Genomic DNA, 18,626 nt, shown 5'->3' with positions numbered 1-18,626 from the left:
CTTGAAAGTTAAGAGCAGAGTAGAAAATTTCCAGTATCTATTGATCATCAGTGGCAACACATAAAGAGCCTCCAACAGAGCTCCTTTGAGAAGCTGATACACTTCAGTGTTAATGCACCAGGGTCTCTTCCTCTGCCAGGGCTGCTCTTCAGTGACACTTTTCCCTTTTCAACCTACTTTCTCAGCTAGACTGCAATTAAAAATAAAAAATTAAAGCCCCCTCAAAGAGTCTTCCAATAGCTCACGCAGAGCTCAGGGTCCCATTTACACTGACCCGCAGCTGGCTGTGCAGCTCACCTGGCTTCACCCATGTTTCTGGGCCAGCACCTCCATGTGTGGCAGCCACCAGCAGGACAGGGGTGTCCCCAAACCATGCCAGACCTCTATGATGCAGAGGTTTTATTTTTAGAGCAGTTTTATACACCAACACGAGGTATTTGGGCTCTGTTAAGAATTTCTCCAGGTGTGGATCATCCCTCAGCAGCATCACTTCCCTTCCCTCCTCCACCACCCAAAGCCCTGCACAGAGCCAGAGGTGCTGCAGCCCTGAAGGGTAATTATGCCTTCTCATTTGTCAGGGGCTGTTTTACCTGAAACCCAAGAGGGCAGGGGGAAGCTGATCCGGGTGTCTTTTGTCACCTGCTGAATGACATGGTGACAAAAGACACCCAGGGCTGTGCAGGTGCTGCAAGCACAGGGCTCAGCTGGACCACACAAGGGGCAGCTGGATGCTCCCTGGGGGTGTTCTGCACCACAGCCCACTCCTGTGGCATTCACATTCTCTGAAAAAATCCCTTCACCCAGGATTTTTCTGCTGGGAAGTTTAGAAGCCTCAGAGAAAAAGGAAAACAATAATTATCTCATTTGCTTCTCCTGTGTTTTGCTGCTTTGGAATGGGTTTGGAGATTATTTACTACAGGTGATTGCGTCATTGGATTCTGGTTGTTTTTACTTTGGCCAATAAGTGCCAAGCTGTGTTGGGACTTTGGAAAGAGTCACAAGTTTTCATCACTATCTTTTTAGCATTGTGTAAGTATATATTCTGTATTCTTTACTTTAGTTTAGTATTCTTTAATATAATACAGTATCATAAAATAAGAAAATAGCTTTCTGAGAACATGGAGTCAGATTCATCATTCCTCCTGCCATGGGGGTCCCTGCAAATACAAAACACTCCCAGGAATGAAAGAGTGACCAGGCACTGATAGCTCTGGTCTGTAAATCCACCAGCAGCTCCTTAACCCCCTGCTGCCAAGGGATATTTCTACATTCTGCTTCTGCAGCTTCCTCCAGCCCATCCCACCTCACAAACCTTCACTACAAGGCAGCACAGAAGCCACTGGCTTCATACAAACTGAAATACAACAGAACACAGCACTGGATTTACATCTGTCTCCCAGCATCTGTCTCCCAGCACTGACATCCCCACTCTTCCCCAGCTCCAGCCTCATTTATTAGGCTGCTTTTTGTGATATTAGAAACTTCAGCCTCATATATCCAACAGAATTAACCTCAGTTATTTGGCTGCCTGTTAACAAGGCATAATCCTCACACAGGCCATTCCTTAAGCAATCCACAGGAAAAGTAAGGATTTTCATTCCACAGATACAAATCTGCTGTCTTCATTTCCCAAGTTTTACTAAGAAGAAAAGATTATACAAACCCTAGAACAGAGCAGCATAAACCACAGCATTAAAGTGCTGCAAAGTAACTTTGAAATTTGAATTAATTTTTGGTGCTGCTGTAAAGAGCTGCTTTCTGTGCTGCTCCATAGGAAATTCAGGTCATTTCTGTTCTGGAGCCTGTTTTTGTCATGGTACCAGCAAAAAGCAAGTACCAGCTCATGGAAGGTCAAGACATGAGGGTTTTCCCCTCCTCCACACCAAATCAAACCAATAATAAAGAACAAAACAATTGAGTAATACATGGGAAGACTACTTATATAAAGCTTCTACTTCAGGGGTGTTTTGGAAATGGGGTTTTTTTGCAATCCTCAAACAGCAGCCAACCCCTCCCTTGGCCTCACAGAAAGGTCAGGAAGCAAATTCTGTTTCCAATCCCATTGCACTGAGTACCCACAGCTGCAGCCACCTCACCCTCCTGCTGCCACCTGGCAGAAGGACAAGGTGTTAGTTCTGTGGTCAGCAGAGCACAAACCCAATGGCACTCAGCCATGGAACAGTTTTGATGAAAAAAAAAGGCTAATATTCCCTTTTTAGCTGCAGCTACTTCTACAGAAATTTAATTGGTTTTCATGGGTTGTTTCTAATGCTCATTAAAGTCTCTGTGCCATGGCCTGAGTGACACTGCCAGGATTGGGCACTGCCCTGCATGTTCACATGGCAGGGATGCAATCGTGCAGCATTAGAGACATCCTAAATAGTTCTGCTCTCTCCAAATGCAAAGGCTTGTATAATATCTGATCAGCAACAGGCCTACTCTGAGCTGGAAATGTTGGCAGATTTTCCCTGCTATATTTTTACAACACAAATAATTTTAGCATTTAGGTCTGGCCTAGCCTGGCATTCACCTAGAACATGAGGACACGTTAATCCACCCCCACCAGGGCTGCCCTTGGGAACAGCATCAGCAAACACAGAATTACATTCCTTCTCTACGTTGCCTTTCAGAAAAACAGTGGGAAATAATTCAACTTTGACTTATTTGAGGTCTCGTTGGTTCTCTGTCCTTCATATCCCATGCTGAGGTGCACACGCAGTATGGGGCTCCTTGTTAGTCATAATCCCCTTAGAGGACCTTGTTCCCCATCTCCATGTACCTGTCCATTGTAGTGCCCACACTGTTATTAATGACAATAAAAATAATATATTTTAAAATATATTCATATATATTTATATATATAAATAAAAATATAAATAGAAATATTTTAAAACATAAATATATTAATCTATAAATTAATATATAACATTTTAAATATATAAATATATAGAAATATACATAAAATATATTTTATAATATATTTTTATATTTATGTACTATACACAATAAAATATTTTATTTTATCTTATTAATAAAATCACTGCAAGGTCCTGCTGTGGAGGGCAGATGCAATCTGCAATTGGCCTGTGTGCAACAGAAAAGTTCACTGTGTTTCAATTTTCTGTGTGCAACAGAAAAGTTCACTAGGGTTCAATTACTACGTAAATGAGATTTCAGATTCCTTGGGCAAAACTTGCATGCTTCTCCCTTTAATTACAAGATATCACACTGAATATCAACAGCAGTCAGCCCCAGTCCCACTGAACTGGTTTGGGAACCTCACTGCAGCAGAACGTGGGAAGGAGCCAAATGAATAATTCCCCATGAAGCCATCTCTTAAAAATTCAGCCTCCTCCTATCTACTGCCTGACAAATGGCTGAGAGCTGGTCCAATTCCTCACCTCCCTTTGTTTATTGGAACACAGCAGAGGAAGCCAATGGCAAATCTTTAAACTTGCAGACGGAGAGCAGAGGTGAGTGAGGAGCCTTTGGATGAAGCACATCAACCTGGAGGCATTGCCCCTATCACCTGCCCCAGCCGCTCACCAGCACACTCAGCCTGGTCTGGAAGAATTGGAAGAAATGGAGCAAGCCCTGAGTATTTGCTATCAGCACATTTTTCCCTATGAAAGAACATTCAAATAACTAAAAACACAATTACTGCTGCTGAGGCGCGTAATAATTCTTGTGCAGTTTATTGAAAATTATTTCCAGTTACTTTGCATTTCAGCTAATCTAAATGTTACCTCTGGGCACCTGATCAGCTGTGGCTGTAAGAGAGAATGTTGTAGGGCAGAGTCAATGATGCACAAAGAAACTGAATAAACAGGGCTGGGGTTGTACCCACATTTTCTGAGCGCAGCTTTTTGGCCGGGCAGCCTCCATCCACGGGGTGAAGCATGTAGTACAGGCGGACTTTGCTGGCATGCTTCCGACTCTGGAACGCAAAAAAAAAACCAAAAATGAAGTTACAAGGAGCAAGAGGCTCTGCTGCTGGGCTCACCACACCAAGCCACAGCCAGATTTCACATCCCCCTGACACGCATATCCACCACTGGGGGAGAAAGGCAGAGGGATCCATCCAGGTGAGGAGCATTTGCGCTTCTCTGAACGTTCACAGAGCTCTGCACCCAGCTGGAATGAGCTGTGGGATGAAGAAATGGCCCACCCTGGCCCCTCTCCAAGTCACAGACAGCCAGGGAAGGACAGAATTTGTTACCAGACCATTTCCATAGAGGGGCAGATTGAAGGATGGGGGTTACTGAGCTTGAGCCAGAGACACAACAGCATCCTGTGGTGTCACAGACACATTTTATGAAAAATCCTTTCATTAGGATTTTTTCTCCTGAGAAGCCTCAGAGGAAAAGAAAAACAGTAATTATCTGCTGCTGTGGAATGCAACAGGTGCATCTGGGATTGGTCTCATGTGGTTGTTTTTAATTAATGGCCAATCACAGTCCAGCTGTCTTGGACTCTCTGGTCAGTCACAAGATTTTATTATCATTCCTTTCTATTCCTTTCAAGCCTTCTGATGAAATCCTTTCTCCTATTCTTTTAGTATAGTTTTGATATATCATTTTCTTTTAATATCATATATATCATAAAATAATAAATCAGCCTTCTGAAACATGGAGTCAAGATTCTCATCTCTTCCCTCATCCTGGGACACCACCACAGGCACACACACAGACCAAACCCACAACTCCTACACTTCTAGAGTACTAAAACATTAAAAGGGCAAAAAATCTGCTGTGAGGGAGACATGAGCAGGTTTCACAGGTGGAGCTCATGGGCAGGTGAGGGTCAGAACAGACAGGAGCTCCCCTGGTGACCCCAGCAGCAGCAGCCAAAGCAAATCCTCGGGACTGGCAAGACTTAAAGGAAGATTTTAAAGCTTCTACAGCAGGAGCACAAACATAAAAACCTTCAAAAGCCTGACTTACATCAGGTCTTGTCTTCCAGCAGACGCAGGGGGGGAAAGCCTGCAGCCACAAAATAACTGCACCCAGCATATGGGCAGCAGACACATGGGGAGCTGATACCATGCAAATGTTTCCTTTAAATCACCCTTTCCTACTGCCCCAGAGAACAACAGCACTGTAATGTTATAATTCCACCTCACAGAGCTGCAATTTGAAAATATTAAATTACCATTAGCATGTTCTGGAACATTCTTTTTCCTGTGGTATAAACTTGGAGCTAAATTTGCAGGGAGCTATATTTGTATTCGCATGCAGAAATGTGACTGTGCAATAATTTTTTCCACAGAGCAAATCAGTCAAGACAAATAATGTCAAATATCTGTCCCCAGCTTGTCTTCCTGCTGCATTTGGCAAATGTGACCTTCCATGGTCAGAGCTAAGTGCAGGAAACCCCAAAGCTCCAGCTATTAAATGAGCAGCCCAGACAGCGACTGCGTAATTAGAAAACGACAAAATAAAATGACAAATAAGGTTTGAAATGCTCAGGACAGAGGTGCAACGCCACTCCTGAAGCGATGCTCAGCCTTGCACCACACAGGGCCAGTTAAATACATTGAAAAGGCGGCGTGGCCAGAGTTTTTCAGTTGGATTTGTTGCACCCTGCAGAGCAGTCAGCCTCCCTCGAGTCATCCTCCCCAGAGTCACGAGGCTCTTCCCTCGCCCGGCTCCATCCAGCACGTCACCATGCCCACGCTCACACAGCCACAGCCTGCTCTGTTTGGAGGGGCAAAAAACCTGGGAGGGGTTGCTGGGTGTGTGCAAGCTGCAAGGATGCCAAGAGGAATCATTTTTATGGTTCTCAGCTGGACCATAAATGGTGCCCAGGTGTCAGAGTTAAAAGGCAGCAAAGCTTCAGACTTCTGTACAACACCTCTCACTTGGGGCAGCTGTTTGGATTTGTGAAAGCCAAGGTAAAGGAATGACTTCTGTTTGGCATAATTTAAAACTACACAGCTCCTTATGCAACCTTATTATCTTGTGATCATAAAAGTGGAGCTTAAAATCATCCCTGGCCTCCGCGTGTATGTGCTGAGCATCTCCTTCCCTCTGCAGAGCAGGGGAAGCACAGCCCATTTGTCATCCACTTTATCTCTGGCATTTTCTACATTTACATGTGTATTTATCATCCCAACACCCCAGCAGGAGCACGGCAGGAGCACAGTGATTATTCTGAGCGTGCTGCTCACAAACAGCACTGCGGGTTATCCTCTCTCCCTGCTGAAACCCTGCGAGGAGGGCAAGTGCCAAACACATGGGAGGGGCAGAGGAACAACCACAAACAGGAGCCAGAAAACTGGGATGAACTGGGAGGAACTGGGATGAACTGGGATTAGGGTACATCCAGCTCCCATTCTGACCCATATCACAGCATCCACAAGCTTTAGGAAAGACAAAACCTCGCCACATCTGTAAATCTATCTGTTATCCTCTCCCTGCTGAAACCCTGCAAGGAGGGCAAGTGCCAGACACATGGGAGGGGCAGAGGAAGAACCACAAACAGGAGCCAGAAAACTGGGAGGAACTGGGATGAACTGGGATTAGTTCATCTCACCACATCCACAAGCTTTAGGAAAGACAAGACCTTGCCACATCTGTAAATCCACAGGATTTACATGGAATGAGCACTCATGGCTCCAGCAACCAGAACAGCCTCATTTTGGGTGCAATAAGGAGGTTTCTGTGCCCCTGAATATTTCTTTTATACAAAGTGTTATGCCCAAGGCATCCTCACTTTCCTGTCTCTAGTGGGAATAGCACCTGTGGAAGAACCACAAATAGGAGCCAGAAAACTGGGATGAACTGGGATGAGGGCACCTCCAGCTCCCATTCTGACCCATCTCACTGCATCCACAAGCTTTAGGAAAGACAAGACCTTGCCACATCTGTAACCACAAACAGGAGCCAGAAAACTGGGAGGAACTGGGAGGAACTGGGATTAGGGCAGCTCCAGCTCCCATTCTGACCCATCTCACAAGCTTCAGGAAAGACAAGACCTTGCCACATCTGTAAATCCACAGGATTTACATGGAATGAGCACTCATGGAATGAGCACGCTGCCTCGTGCTCCAACAGCCACCACAACCTCATTTTGGGTGCAATAAGGGGGTTTCTATGCCCCTGAATATTTCTTTTGTAGCTGTATAAAGTGTTACACCAAAGGCATTCTCATTTTCCTGTCTCTAGTGGGAAGAGCACCTGTGGAAGAACCACAAACAGGAGCCTGAGAACTGGGATGAACTGGGATGAGGGCACCTCCAGCTCCCATTCTGACCCATCTCACAAGCTCTAGGAAAGACAAGACCTTGCCACATCTGTAAATCCACAGGATTTACATGGAATGAGCACTCATGGCTCCAACAGCCACCACAACCTCATTTTGGGTGAAATAAAGGGGTTTCTGTGCCCCTGAATATTTCTTTTGTACAAAGTGTTTTGCCCAAGGCATCCTCACTTTCCTGTCTCTAGTGGGAATAGCACCTTTTCAAGGCACTAAGTCTGGTTTAATACTGCAGGCTTGAAAACCAGCCCTGACTATGCAGGGAGCTCAGTCTGTTTTCACACAGCTGCTGCAGAGTTCTGCATTGCAAGCTCATTTGCTACTGTAAGGCTCATCAATAACAGTAAATAAATGGATCATTTCTATCTCTATCAAATCTACTCCAGTACAGAAGATCGTGGCAGAGACAGCAAAGTTCTGGCAATTCAACCCTAAAACATAAAAAGGGCAGAGCAGAGCGAAATTGGGCGATGAAATGCAATTTGATTTTGCATAAATTGGGTTTTGCAGCACGCTGTGCCTGGAGCAGGCAGTGAGGTCCCTGTGGGAGCAGTGGCAGCTGGCAGGACCTGGAGCTGGTTTGGGACACAGCCCTGATCCCCCTGTTTGATGGAGGGGCTTCTCATCCCTCCTCCCACCCTGAGCAAGAACAAAATGTGTTGTTAAAATTATTTTTTCTTATTTGCATTAACGCCTTGAGAAAGCAAAGCATCTCTTCATAGAAATATGGAGTTTTTGACGTTGGAATGGACTTTAAAGATCATCCAATTCCAGCCCCCCATGCTGCCCAGCCAACCTGGCCTTGCATGGAACCAGCTCCCCCCTTATAGGAGAAGCAGGGTACAATCAGATTTTCTGGCATTTGGCCGCATGGCTGGAAAAGGACAAGAATGCTGAAATTAAAGGTGGAGCAAGGGCTCTGGGGAGGACTGAATCATCTGAGGTATTACAGTCTGGGGGTCACCAGGCTACGCAGACACACACAGCTCTTCCCTTCTGGGGTCTGGGAGAGGAGTCCCCTCACAGCTGAGGAGCTCAGACCCCACCATGGTCCTGCTCCCTCTTTACACCACGATTCCAGCTGATCCAGCAGTCTAAACCACTTTGCTTGTGAGAGCCTTCTTCCTGTCTGCTGCCATCAGGCTCAAATCAACTATCTCTGCAGCTTCCCTCAGGCTGTGCTAGCACATAATCTCATTTCCCTATTCCCCATATATCCCTTCATCAGTCCTTGCTCCCTCCTGTGCTGGCAGCTTTATGCTTTTGGGCAGTTTAGCTTTTCTCTCCTGCTCCTCTTCCCCAGCCAAAGGCCAGGGACTCCACACTGAGGAGCACAAGCACCAGCAGAGACACAGGTGAGAGATGAAGGAAGGAACTGTGGCAGCCCAAATGGCTGCAACTTCTCTTAGTCTGCATTAAACTCTTTTTCAGAAGGCCACTGGTTGGGTTTTAATCATTTTAGTGTACACTGTGTTGGGTTTTTTGCGCGCTGGCAGTTTCTTAATTAAATTGCCACGCAACAAGCCACGTGATTATACCAATTTTATTATCTAGTTGTAATCTCATCAAAGGAAAGAAAGTTATTTTGGCTGGCCCAGTTGTCCAAACTTTGTGCAGAAACCCAGTTCCATGGTCCTGCTGTGCCCAGGAGCTGTGCCAAGCTGGATTCCCTGCATGGCCCCTTGGCACTGCCATGCCTGGCCCTGTGCTTTGCTTCCTCCTCTTCCTCCTCATTCCCACGCCCCCAGGGTCAGCAGTGACAGTGCACAGCACGTGGCCAGCACACTTCAAGCACCCACTTGTGAATTAGTGGACCTGCTGACCTGAACTTCATCATTCTGGAATTTGTAATCGCTGCCTAACAACCTCTTCCAAATTTCTACTGGAATGGAACCAATCTATTTCTTCCTCTGTGATATAACAACATCCTCTGCGTTTTTTAAATAGACAGGAGAAGTATTTTCAGCAAATGCCTTCCCTTTTCTGCCTCTACTACCCACACAACAAACATTGTCAAGATCCCCGCGGTTCGCTGCAGAGCTGAACTCCCCGGCTGTTATTCCAGACACTGCTGGATGCCAATGTCCTTTTTCTCCCTTTGTAATTTTTGAAAAGCCTCATTTATAATTTATGGTCATTTCTATCAACTTCCCCTTTTTCCTCCACGAGTTAATTTTTTAAAAAGTGTCTACTCATGCCTTTGCCTTCCTGGGCACACAGAAATGTGTCTGCAATTCCCGAGTGCTCAGCTGAATTTGCACCCACATCAAACCAGCTGCTCCAAAGCAAAGAGAGGCACATTACTCGTTTGGACATTGATTTGTTTACACATTAAGGCAACTACTGAGGATCTATTCAGCCAAGCAATCACTAGCTCCACTTCCTTATATCTGCTTATCCCTTGTATCATTCCACCTGGATGGCCAGGCTGACTCCAAGCGGGGATCCTACACGTGAATTTTCTGTCTCAGGAATCACCATGTCAGCTGTGATCTTTAGCTTTACTGCTTCCTCTATTGGTTTTGACTGTAGTCAAAGTATCTCTTGTCCAACACACTGCTGGGTACCCCTGTGGAGAGGAAATAATTCTCCTTAGAGCAGCCAGGCTCAGCACCTGGGGCCACCATGGGCACCTGCTCCTCCCTAAACCCACTGCTAGTCCCTTCTGAGTGCCTCACATTCCTTCTGCAGGTGGAACTTACATCTACACTAATGCAAACATGCATTTAATCCATTGGTATGATGGGATTTTTCCAGGCAATGCACCTCCCTGATTGAGCTGAAGGTGTCCCTGCTCTTGGCAGAGGTTGGACCAGATCTTTAAAGGTCCCTTCCAACCCAACCCGTTCCAGGATTCTGTACACATGCCAAGGGAAAGGGGATGCAGGGATAGAGTGAGCAGGCTGGGAACTTCTGATATTGTAAATCAAAGGTGGCTCTGACAAAGGGCAGAGAGAATGATGCATCTGACTCCATGGATATCAGAGGGCTAATTAATTACTTCATTATACTACACTATATACATTTCATCTAAAATAAACCTGCCAAGCACTCACTCTGCACACACTGCACAGAATCTCGTGACGGTCCCGACAGTCCCAACACACACACACCCTGATAGGCCAAGGAACCAAAACATCATAACTCTGGGTAAAAAATCTCCATATTGCATTCTACTTTGGCACAACACAGGCACAGCAAGTGATAAGAATTGTGTTTTCCCTTTGTCTGAGGTGAATCTCACAGATCCTTGGGGAGAATTGTGCCTTGCTTTTCTCTGGGAAGAGAAATGTGACAACACTTCTGGTATGTGCCCTACACAGAAAACTAAATTCTTGCTGCTCACCTGCAGCTCATCCTGGGTCACTCTTGGGGACTGATATTCGAGACATGGGTACAGCCCCCATCCCAGTACCAGCAGGCAACAGAAGAGTTAATACAAACACAGTGGGCCCACAGCAGTCCCACAGCAGCAGCACAGCAGTGCTGCTGTTCCCATTCCATCCCCATTTGATCCGTGTGGAACAAATCCCCGCGTCAGTGCCAGTCACTCCTGAGCGCCCGAGCGCACGGGGGCGGGTCTGTCACAACACACACAGAGCTGCAGACTGCTGCCAAACACCCAGAACCCCGATCCAAACACGGGCTGGGAGCTTAAATAATGAAGACAGGCAGGAGTGAATACCTGGAACAAAGAGAGGTGCCCTCCTGTGCAGCAGGATCAGCAAGGGATGATGCAGAAGGGCAAGAGCTGCAGGAATTCATCTCCCAGGGATGCTGGCCAGGGTTGAGCCAGCGCAACCTTTCTTTGTTTTCATTCCATGTAGCTTTAATGTGACATCCCTTATGCCTCCCCACTACTGCCAACCCTGGGGTCCCATTTTCCCAGTGTGTTTTACTGCTGCTCTGAAGGACCTTTTAACTTCAGCTATTTTTAGACAGCAATAGGTCTGTGTGTGCAGAGGTGCCTGGGAAAGGAGCTGTGCACAGCTCAGAGCTTCATCTGCTCTGCTACCACTGCTGTTTAGCAATAGATTTTGACACTGGGAGTGCATTAAAAATAATGCTCAGCCATTAATGTTGACAACAGAGCAGTAACACAGAGCCTTGTAAAGTCCCATCCCGTCTCCACTGGCTCCCACCATGATGCAGCAGCTGCTGCTGCCCTGCATGCAGAGAGAAGCACGAGCCTCGTGCCCTAAAACCCTGGCACCCACCTGTCTCCCTCACGCACAATGGGTGGCCACGTTTTCCTCAGCACACTTTAACTGGGGCTGTCACCATGACACAAACTGCCAAGGAATATCCAGGCCTGCATGTGCACACCAAAAGAACAAAGCAGCACCTTGTCATCTCTGCACCACAAATATGCCCTCTTTATCAGTTTTCAGCTTTTTCTCCTCCAGCCAAGGTTCTTCTATCCAACACCAGCACGACCTGCAGGGTAACAGTAATGTTTGAGCAGCCACCAAAACCTGTGATCACCACAGCAGAGCAGATTCCAGTAGCGGTGGTGAAGGACATGGCAACAACAGCTAAAGTGTCCCCTCCTCCTTCATCCTCTGAAGGATTTACATGCCACTGCCACCAAAGCAAGACACATGGCAGGTGAGCAGCAACACACATCAGAGACCTTGGCCAGCAAATGTCACATTCCCTTCCATGATCACTGACACACAGCAGCCCTGTGCAGCCTTTCCCTTCAGCTACAGCACATCCTTTCCACTCCTCCAGCCTGGAAATGCTTGCAGCATCTCACTCAGGGAGCTGGGAGCAGAAACACACCATTCCAGCTCCTTGCTTTCTAGCACAGCATTTATTTTGTTAAATAGGGTATGTGCTCCTTGCAGCACATTAATATTTCAGACACAGGATTGCCTCTCTGTGCACACACATCTTGATCCTTAAGGCACTAATGTGCCAATAGTAAACAATGTTTATTGTTCCTTCAGACAAGCCATTGCTTCACATGTTTCCAGCCAAGGAGAGCCCAACTGGAGGCAGATTAACCCCAGCACCACTCCAGCCTGTGCACACAAGGAGCACTGATGAGGCTGTCGATAGCGCCCGCCTGCTTTGCTCTGGAGACAGAGTGAGAAATTCCACAGTGCACAGCTCCAGAGAGCAGCCAAGGGGCACTGGCAGTTGATTTGTTCTCCCCAGTCCCTTCTGCATTTGAATTTTAATATCTTTGCCCTCCCCTGCTGCTCCACCACAAGCATTCCAGCAGCATCCCATAAGGTGACACTTCCACAGTCCCCTCCTGGGCTGCTCTTCCTCCAGACCTGGCATCTTCCTTCATTTTAAATGGAAAAATAAAGCACCCTCTGAACACCTGAAGCAATAAAGATTATGGAGGAAATGGAGAAGAGCATTACAGCAGCCTGAGGAGCAAATGTGGTGATGAATGTGCAGCTCAGGGTGAAATCTGAGAGCAACTTTGTATACGAGGTAATTTTCCTGCAGGATTTTCAAGGGGAAACATGAAAATAAATGGTAACATCTTCCTAATGGCTGTGAACACTTCTACATAGAGATGAGGACTCAGAGCTAACTAAGAAACCCTAGCTCTCTTTGTTTTAGCTTTTTAATTTACAGAGCAGCTCTCCAAAGTGATTGAAACAACCTCTCTCAAAGACAGAGCTGCAAGGAAGTGTTAAATTACAGGTAATCCAGAGGGAATCCAGTGCCAAAGAGGCTTCCTGCTCCAGAGGAGGGAAAGATGCAGAGACACAGAAAAGAAAAACCTCATTTCTGCAGCACAGACTTTCAATGGCATTGCAGCAAGCGCTGCACATTGTCACCCCTTGGACCACAAGGTGTGAAATACCCTCAGGTGTGAAATACCCTCCCTAAAATGTGCCTGGCCACCTCCTGCAGCACATGGATTCTTCACCAAACAGCCACGGATTGTCTCAGGCATCCGTACTTTGCTGCTTTATTCCAGAAACAGAAGGGAGAAGAGAGTTTTCTGGTACTTCAGGGGACAAATTAAGGCAGTAATTTGCTTGCAGAATTAAAATATGCAAATGCACACTCTGTTGGGCACCGACAGCAAGGTTTGCCTCATCCCTCGCTCACAGCTGCCCAGCAGCAGCCCCTGGAGATGCTCAGCACTGCAGAGTGAGCTGGGCTCCTTAATTTGGGAGCCAAATCAATACCCCAAGGCTCAGCTCTGTCCTGGGGTGAACCCTGGAGAGGAGGGCAGGACCTGGCACTTTCAGCAGCATGGGAAGGAGAGCCAGGGTGCATCAGACACATCAGACAAAGGCAGAGACACAGTTGCATGAAGCACATGTAATAAAGGCAGTATTTGCTGTATGTCAGGCTGGAAGCACAAAGTGCTGCAAACACTCTGATCCTTTTGTCATTTTTTCCACTACGCTTGCCCTTGGAAATAATATCACTTAATACTGCGTGACTGACATAAAATCATTTTTTTATTCCTGGCAAAGTAGCACAGGAGAAAAGTTATTGGTTGGTGATTTGGAGAAGGAGATGAGACAGCGATTGGAACTGACTATTCCTGTTTGGCAAGATAAAAACGTCCCCCTTTCATAGGCTGCTTCCCTCTATTTTCTTACAGAGAAATGTCTTATTTTGCATGCACAGAGAGCCAAGATTCCAGTCCCTGGCACAAGGGCTGCAGAGCTCACTTGACTGCGCTAGTGAGGCAGTGGATCAATTCCCTTTCTCTCCAGGCTCTCTCAGGAAGGATAAGGGCACTGCTGACCAAAACAAACCCAGACAGAGCCCTGGCACCCACCAAGGGTCCTCAGCACCCATGGGTACCCAGGGTGGCCACCCCAGGGCTCCTGGAAAAGGATTTGCAGAAAATTCAGTCTTCTGAAGTTGAAATCTACCCCATGAAAATAATCAGTTTTTAGCTATACAGCACTTTCTAAAAGTAAGAAGAAAAAAAAGAAAGGTGTGAAAATTGTGACCAGCTACAAGAAACAGTGAATTTTACACTCCTGCTATTAACTAATGGCCTGCATAAGGGCTGGCAGTCTCAGGCAGGATGGAGCCCCAAACTCCACCTCCCTGGAGAACCTCAGGGCAGGTTTCCAGCCTCTCACACGCCTGTAGGGCTCTTGGACCAGGGTGCCAGAAGGTTACCACGAGAATGAGACACACACTTGGGAGTGGTGACCAGAACAGCTGCTCCAAAGGGACACTGAGAGCAGCAAAGTGTAATACAGCCACAGGGCAGAGGCACTCCCAGCCTCTGGGCCACCAGAGGGGTCCTAAATAGTCTTTACAGCTGTTCTAGATTGCAAGGCAAGATGTATTTACTACCATCTGGACGGCAGTTGTCTTTTGTCAAGTGGGCAGTTTTCCTTCTCTCTCTCTGAGTGATCACAACCACTCCTCCCTCTGGGGAGACATCTGCTGATAAGAGGCCACTGAATGTCACTGCATGGCTGATAAGAACTCCAGCATCCCATTGGGGAGATGTGAGCCCTGAGGGAGGAGCCAAGCATTCCTGCCTGGATATAATCTGGAGATTCTGGAACACCAGACAAGCATTCCTACCCGGATATAATCTGGGGATTGTGGAACACCAGCCAAGCATTCCTGCCTGGATATAATCTGGGGATTCTGGAACACCAGACAAGCATTCCTACCCGGATATAATCTGGGGATTCTGGAACACCAGCCAAGCATTCCTGCCTGGATATAATCTGGGGATTCTGGAACACCAGCCAAGCATTCCTACCCGGATATAATCTGGGGATTCTGGAACACCAGCCAAGCATTCCTACCCGGATATAATCTGGGGATTCTGGAACACCAGCCAAGCATTCCTACCTGGATATAATCTGGAGATTCTGGAACACCAGCCAAGCATTCCTACCTGGATATAATCTGGAGATTCTGGAACACCAGCCAAGCATTCCTGCCCAGATATAATCTGGAGATTCTGGAACACCAGCACGGCTTCTCCACTGGATTCCCCAGAGGAGCAGCAGCTGCCTCTGCCCCTGGATCTTCAGAGGAAGACTCCACCCTTGTCCAGGACCCCTGCTCCAGCAGAACCACCCCTGACACTGCAGGAGGGCTGAGCCACAATTCCAATGGGACTGCTGCCAACACCCTGACCCACAGGGTGTAAGGTTGGGTTCTGACTCTGTCAGTGTTGGTTTAGTTCACTGCATTGTTTATTTTATGCTTTTCTTCCCTATTAAAGAACTTTTATTTCCTGTTCCCATAATTTTTGTTGCCTGAGAACCCCATAATTTCAAATTTATAGCAATTTGGAGAGGGGAAGGGGGTTCATTTTCTCCATTTCAGGGGAGGCTCCTGCCTTCCTCAGCAGACTCCTGTCTTTCCAAACCAAGACACCACCTCACTCACTCCAAGCCTCCTCCTCTCTGTGTTATGTAACCCAGCAGCAAGGTTTGGGAATGACATTATTGTGCCCAACATCTCAGCGTCTGCTGGGATTTCACAGCGGATGACAAACGAGCACAACACCTCGCACTAAAATATACAACAGAAAACAGTGTTGTTTTCCACATTTCAAAAACATCTGCTATGAATTAATGATTCAGCTCATACCTACAGTGACAGGCGCAGAGGAGACGAGATTGGCTGAGCACCCTGAGGCTCACCAGGAGCTGCTCCTGCCTCCTGCAGGCAAAATTTGGCATCCACACTGCCCAGTATCAGATCTGGAAGGTGTCCCTAAAACTGCAGCCTTCAACTTCACAGCGTTGCCAGGGATCTCTGCTGCACACAGAGGGCAGCCAGAGGAGCAGTTACAGAAGAGCTCCTAAGAAATTCACCAAAACAGACATGTAAAGTGCCCTACAAGCACACGTACATTCTTGTTCCCATTGTTAATTAATGCAGCACAGCATCCTCAGATCATGTACATTAAGCTTCCTGCACATTCTCTGCTGGCCACACAACTGTCTCCCTCGTATATTAACTGAAAAACACTTGAATCAAGCCTGGGGTAACTTCATCTTCCAGGTCCCTGTGCACAAACTCTGCATCTGTTGGAACTCTGCAGACACTGGGAGTCTCCACATAACCAAAAACAGAAGCAAAGCACTCCCCTGAGTGCAGAAATCCCTCATCCCATAGCTCATCACAGAGAATCACAGAACCATTTACATTGGAGAAGACCTCCATGACCACCAAAATCAAACCAAATTATTCCATATTATCCAAATATCTGTATTATCTCTATTTTATATATCATGAATATACAGAGTTAATATAGTTTATTCTCCATGTACAAACTATATATTATGAATACACAGAGTTAATGTAGTTTATTCTCCATATACAAACTATGTTTTATAGATAATGCAGACATGCATCACTTCTGGAGCCCTCCAGGACAGGCTGGAGCACCTCACATGCTCCCAGGGGAGGACAATCCCTTGTGCACAGCCACCACACAGTGACCCTGCACCTCCTCTGCATTTGAACCTGAGAATCTCTGTTCAAAAGCGCCTCACCCCAACAGGATCTACACCCAAGCAGTGAGTTTCCTTCCCTGAAGGATTTTACAGCATCATATCCCTCCATAATTTCCTCCTTGTTTAATAGGAATGTATTTAAGTTTGTTTTGAAGATATGCAGTGCTGTTAATTGCTGTTCTAACATGTCTCTAATAATCCATCCTTTCTAATTATTCATTGCTCACTACCTCTTAAGTGCTTAAATACATTCACAAATTCTAATCTGTTCTCTGCACAATCAGTGATTCCTACTCACCAAACCACAGTGCAGCACATTTAATACAACCTGAGCTTGTTTTTGCTGCACTCTTAATTGCTCTCCTTGCTAACTGTGCTTCCTTCAGCCCTGATCAAATTGCAGGCTGACTTGGCAAAAAACAGAAGGAAAAAAAAGCCAGACATGCAGCAGACACCGCTGCAGTGACATCACTGACAGAGTAAGTGTAGAAACAGGAAAAACAGGGAAAAAACCATGAAAAACAGGGGAAAAAACCACGAAAAACAGTTCTTCAAATGCTGAGTCTTCCAAGCAGAACTGCAAGAGTGGAGTGAGAAACCAAGAACATCTTACCTCGTAATGGGCTACTCGCTGGGACTCGGAGATCAGCTGAGCACTGCACACCTTGCAGTAACTTTCAGTGAACAATTCTTGGTCGATGTCAGAGGATTTCATCTGTGCATGACAGAGAGGAGAGACAAGAAGCAGAATCAGTCACACAAAGCAGGCAGATGTGTCTGACAAGGCTCCTATAGAGCCAAGGGCAAGGCAACACTTGAGCCAAAGCAGTTCTTGTCACCATGAGGGAGTGAAACCAATGTTGTACAGGTGTAAATGTGACACACAGACCCTATCACAGTCATATTTTCTGGAAAAAAACCTTAGCCCAGGATTTTGCTCCTGGGAAGCTGAGAAGCCTCAGAGAAAAAGGAAAACAATTATTATCTGATTTGCTTCTCCTGTGTTTTGCTGCTTTGGAGTGTGGTTGGAGATTGTTTCATTGGTTTCATGTGAATTGTTTTGACTCATTGGCCAATCAAGCTCAAGCTGTGTCAAGGCTCTGGAAAAAGTCACGAGTTTTCATTATTATCTTCTTAGCCTTCTGTAAGTATCCTTTCTGTATGCTTTAGCTGCTCTTCATCACCTTTCCTGTCTAGGAGCACCAGGCACAGAACCAGCTCTGCCAGAGGTCCCTCATGGCACAAAACACGCTTGGCCATTTGTTATACAACAGTAAAAGAGCTTATAAAAGCTTTTATAGAGAAGGCAAACAGCAGCACAACCTGGAGGAAGGTGGTTTTAAGCTGGAAGAGCATTCTGTTGTAATTCTCGATTTAGATGTGGAAGAGAATTGTTTGGATGATTTACTGGGCTGTGCTGTTCCCCAGTAGCTGTTTAAATATTTATGTGCTCCCCAGAACTTTCTAGGAGGACACTTGCACCTTTAAAACCAGCTTGCAGAGTACTCTGATTCACAGGAACACATTGCTCCTCTGCTCATAACCTCCTCCTTGTGCCACTGCAGGTACACAGACCTGAACTCACAATCAAGGGGTGTACCAGGAAAATTCAGGCTTAAAGTCTGAACCCAAGCAGAACCAGAAGCAGCTACATAGAGAGAATATTTAAAACCAACCCCTATGCAAAGCAAGAGGGAAAAGAGAGGCTGGTGCCTTCTCATTAATGCCAAGATAAAATCTATTAATTCACAATCATAACAAACCCAGGCATAATGAAGACTGATAATACAGGTTTTATAGAGCTCATTCCACTGACTGGGAAGAAAAATAACATGGAAATGAAGAGGCAATGAGATCTCATTAGCAGACAAAGCCAGGTGCAGGAGGGCTGGTCACTGCTGGGCTGTGCAGTGCAGCTGGAGGTGCTGATGC

At 46.3% G+C, this 18,626-nt stretch overlaps 2 protein-coding genes across 2 annotated transcripts in view; one reads left to right on the top strand and one right to left on the bottom strand.

Moving 5' to 3' along the window:
* Positions 1 to 18,626, top strand: part of GOLGA7 (golgin A7) — a 270,030-nt gene that overhangs the window by 175,065 nt on the left and 76,339 nt on the right. The window lies entirely within an intron of this gene.
* Positions 1 to 18,626, bottom strand: part of ZMAT4 (zinc finger matrin-type 4) — a 50,933-nt gene that overhangs the window by 18,859 nt on the left and 13,448 nt on the right. The window contains exons 2-3 of the mRNA XM_054294369.1: positions 17,308 to 17,409; positions 3,848 to 3,937 (exon numbers count right to left, since the gene is read on the bottom strand). Coding sequence (XP_054150344.1) covers positions 3,848 to 3,937; positions 17,308 to 17,409 — 192 coding nt within the window. The remainder of the gene's footprint in view (positions 1 to 3,847; positions 3,938 to 17,307; positions 17,410 to 18,626) is intronic.

This window comes from Melozone crissalis, unplaced genomic scaffold (genome assembly GCF_028551555.1).
Source record: "Melozone crissalis strain CALT ecotype California unplaced genomic scaffold, PUWL_Pcris_2 ptg000247l_1, whole genome shotgun sequence".
NCBI lineage: Eukaryota > Metazoa > Chordata > Aves > Passeriformes > Passerellidae > Melozone > Melozone crissalis.
The sequence above is the reverse complement of the archived record's forward strand: the minus strand, read 5'-3'. Positions and strand labels throughout refer to the sequence as shown.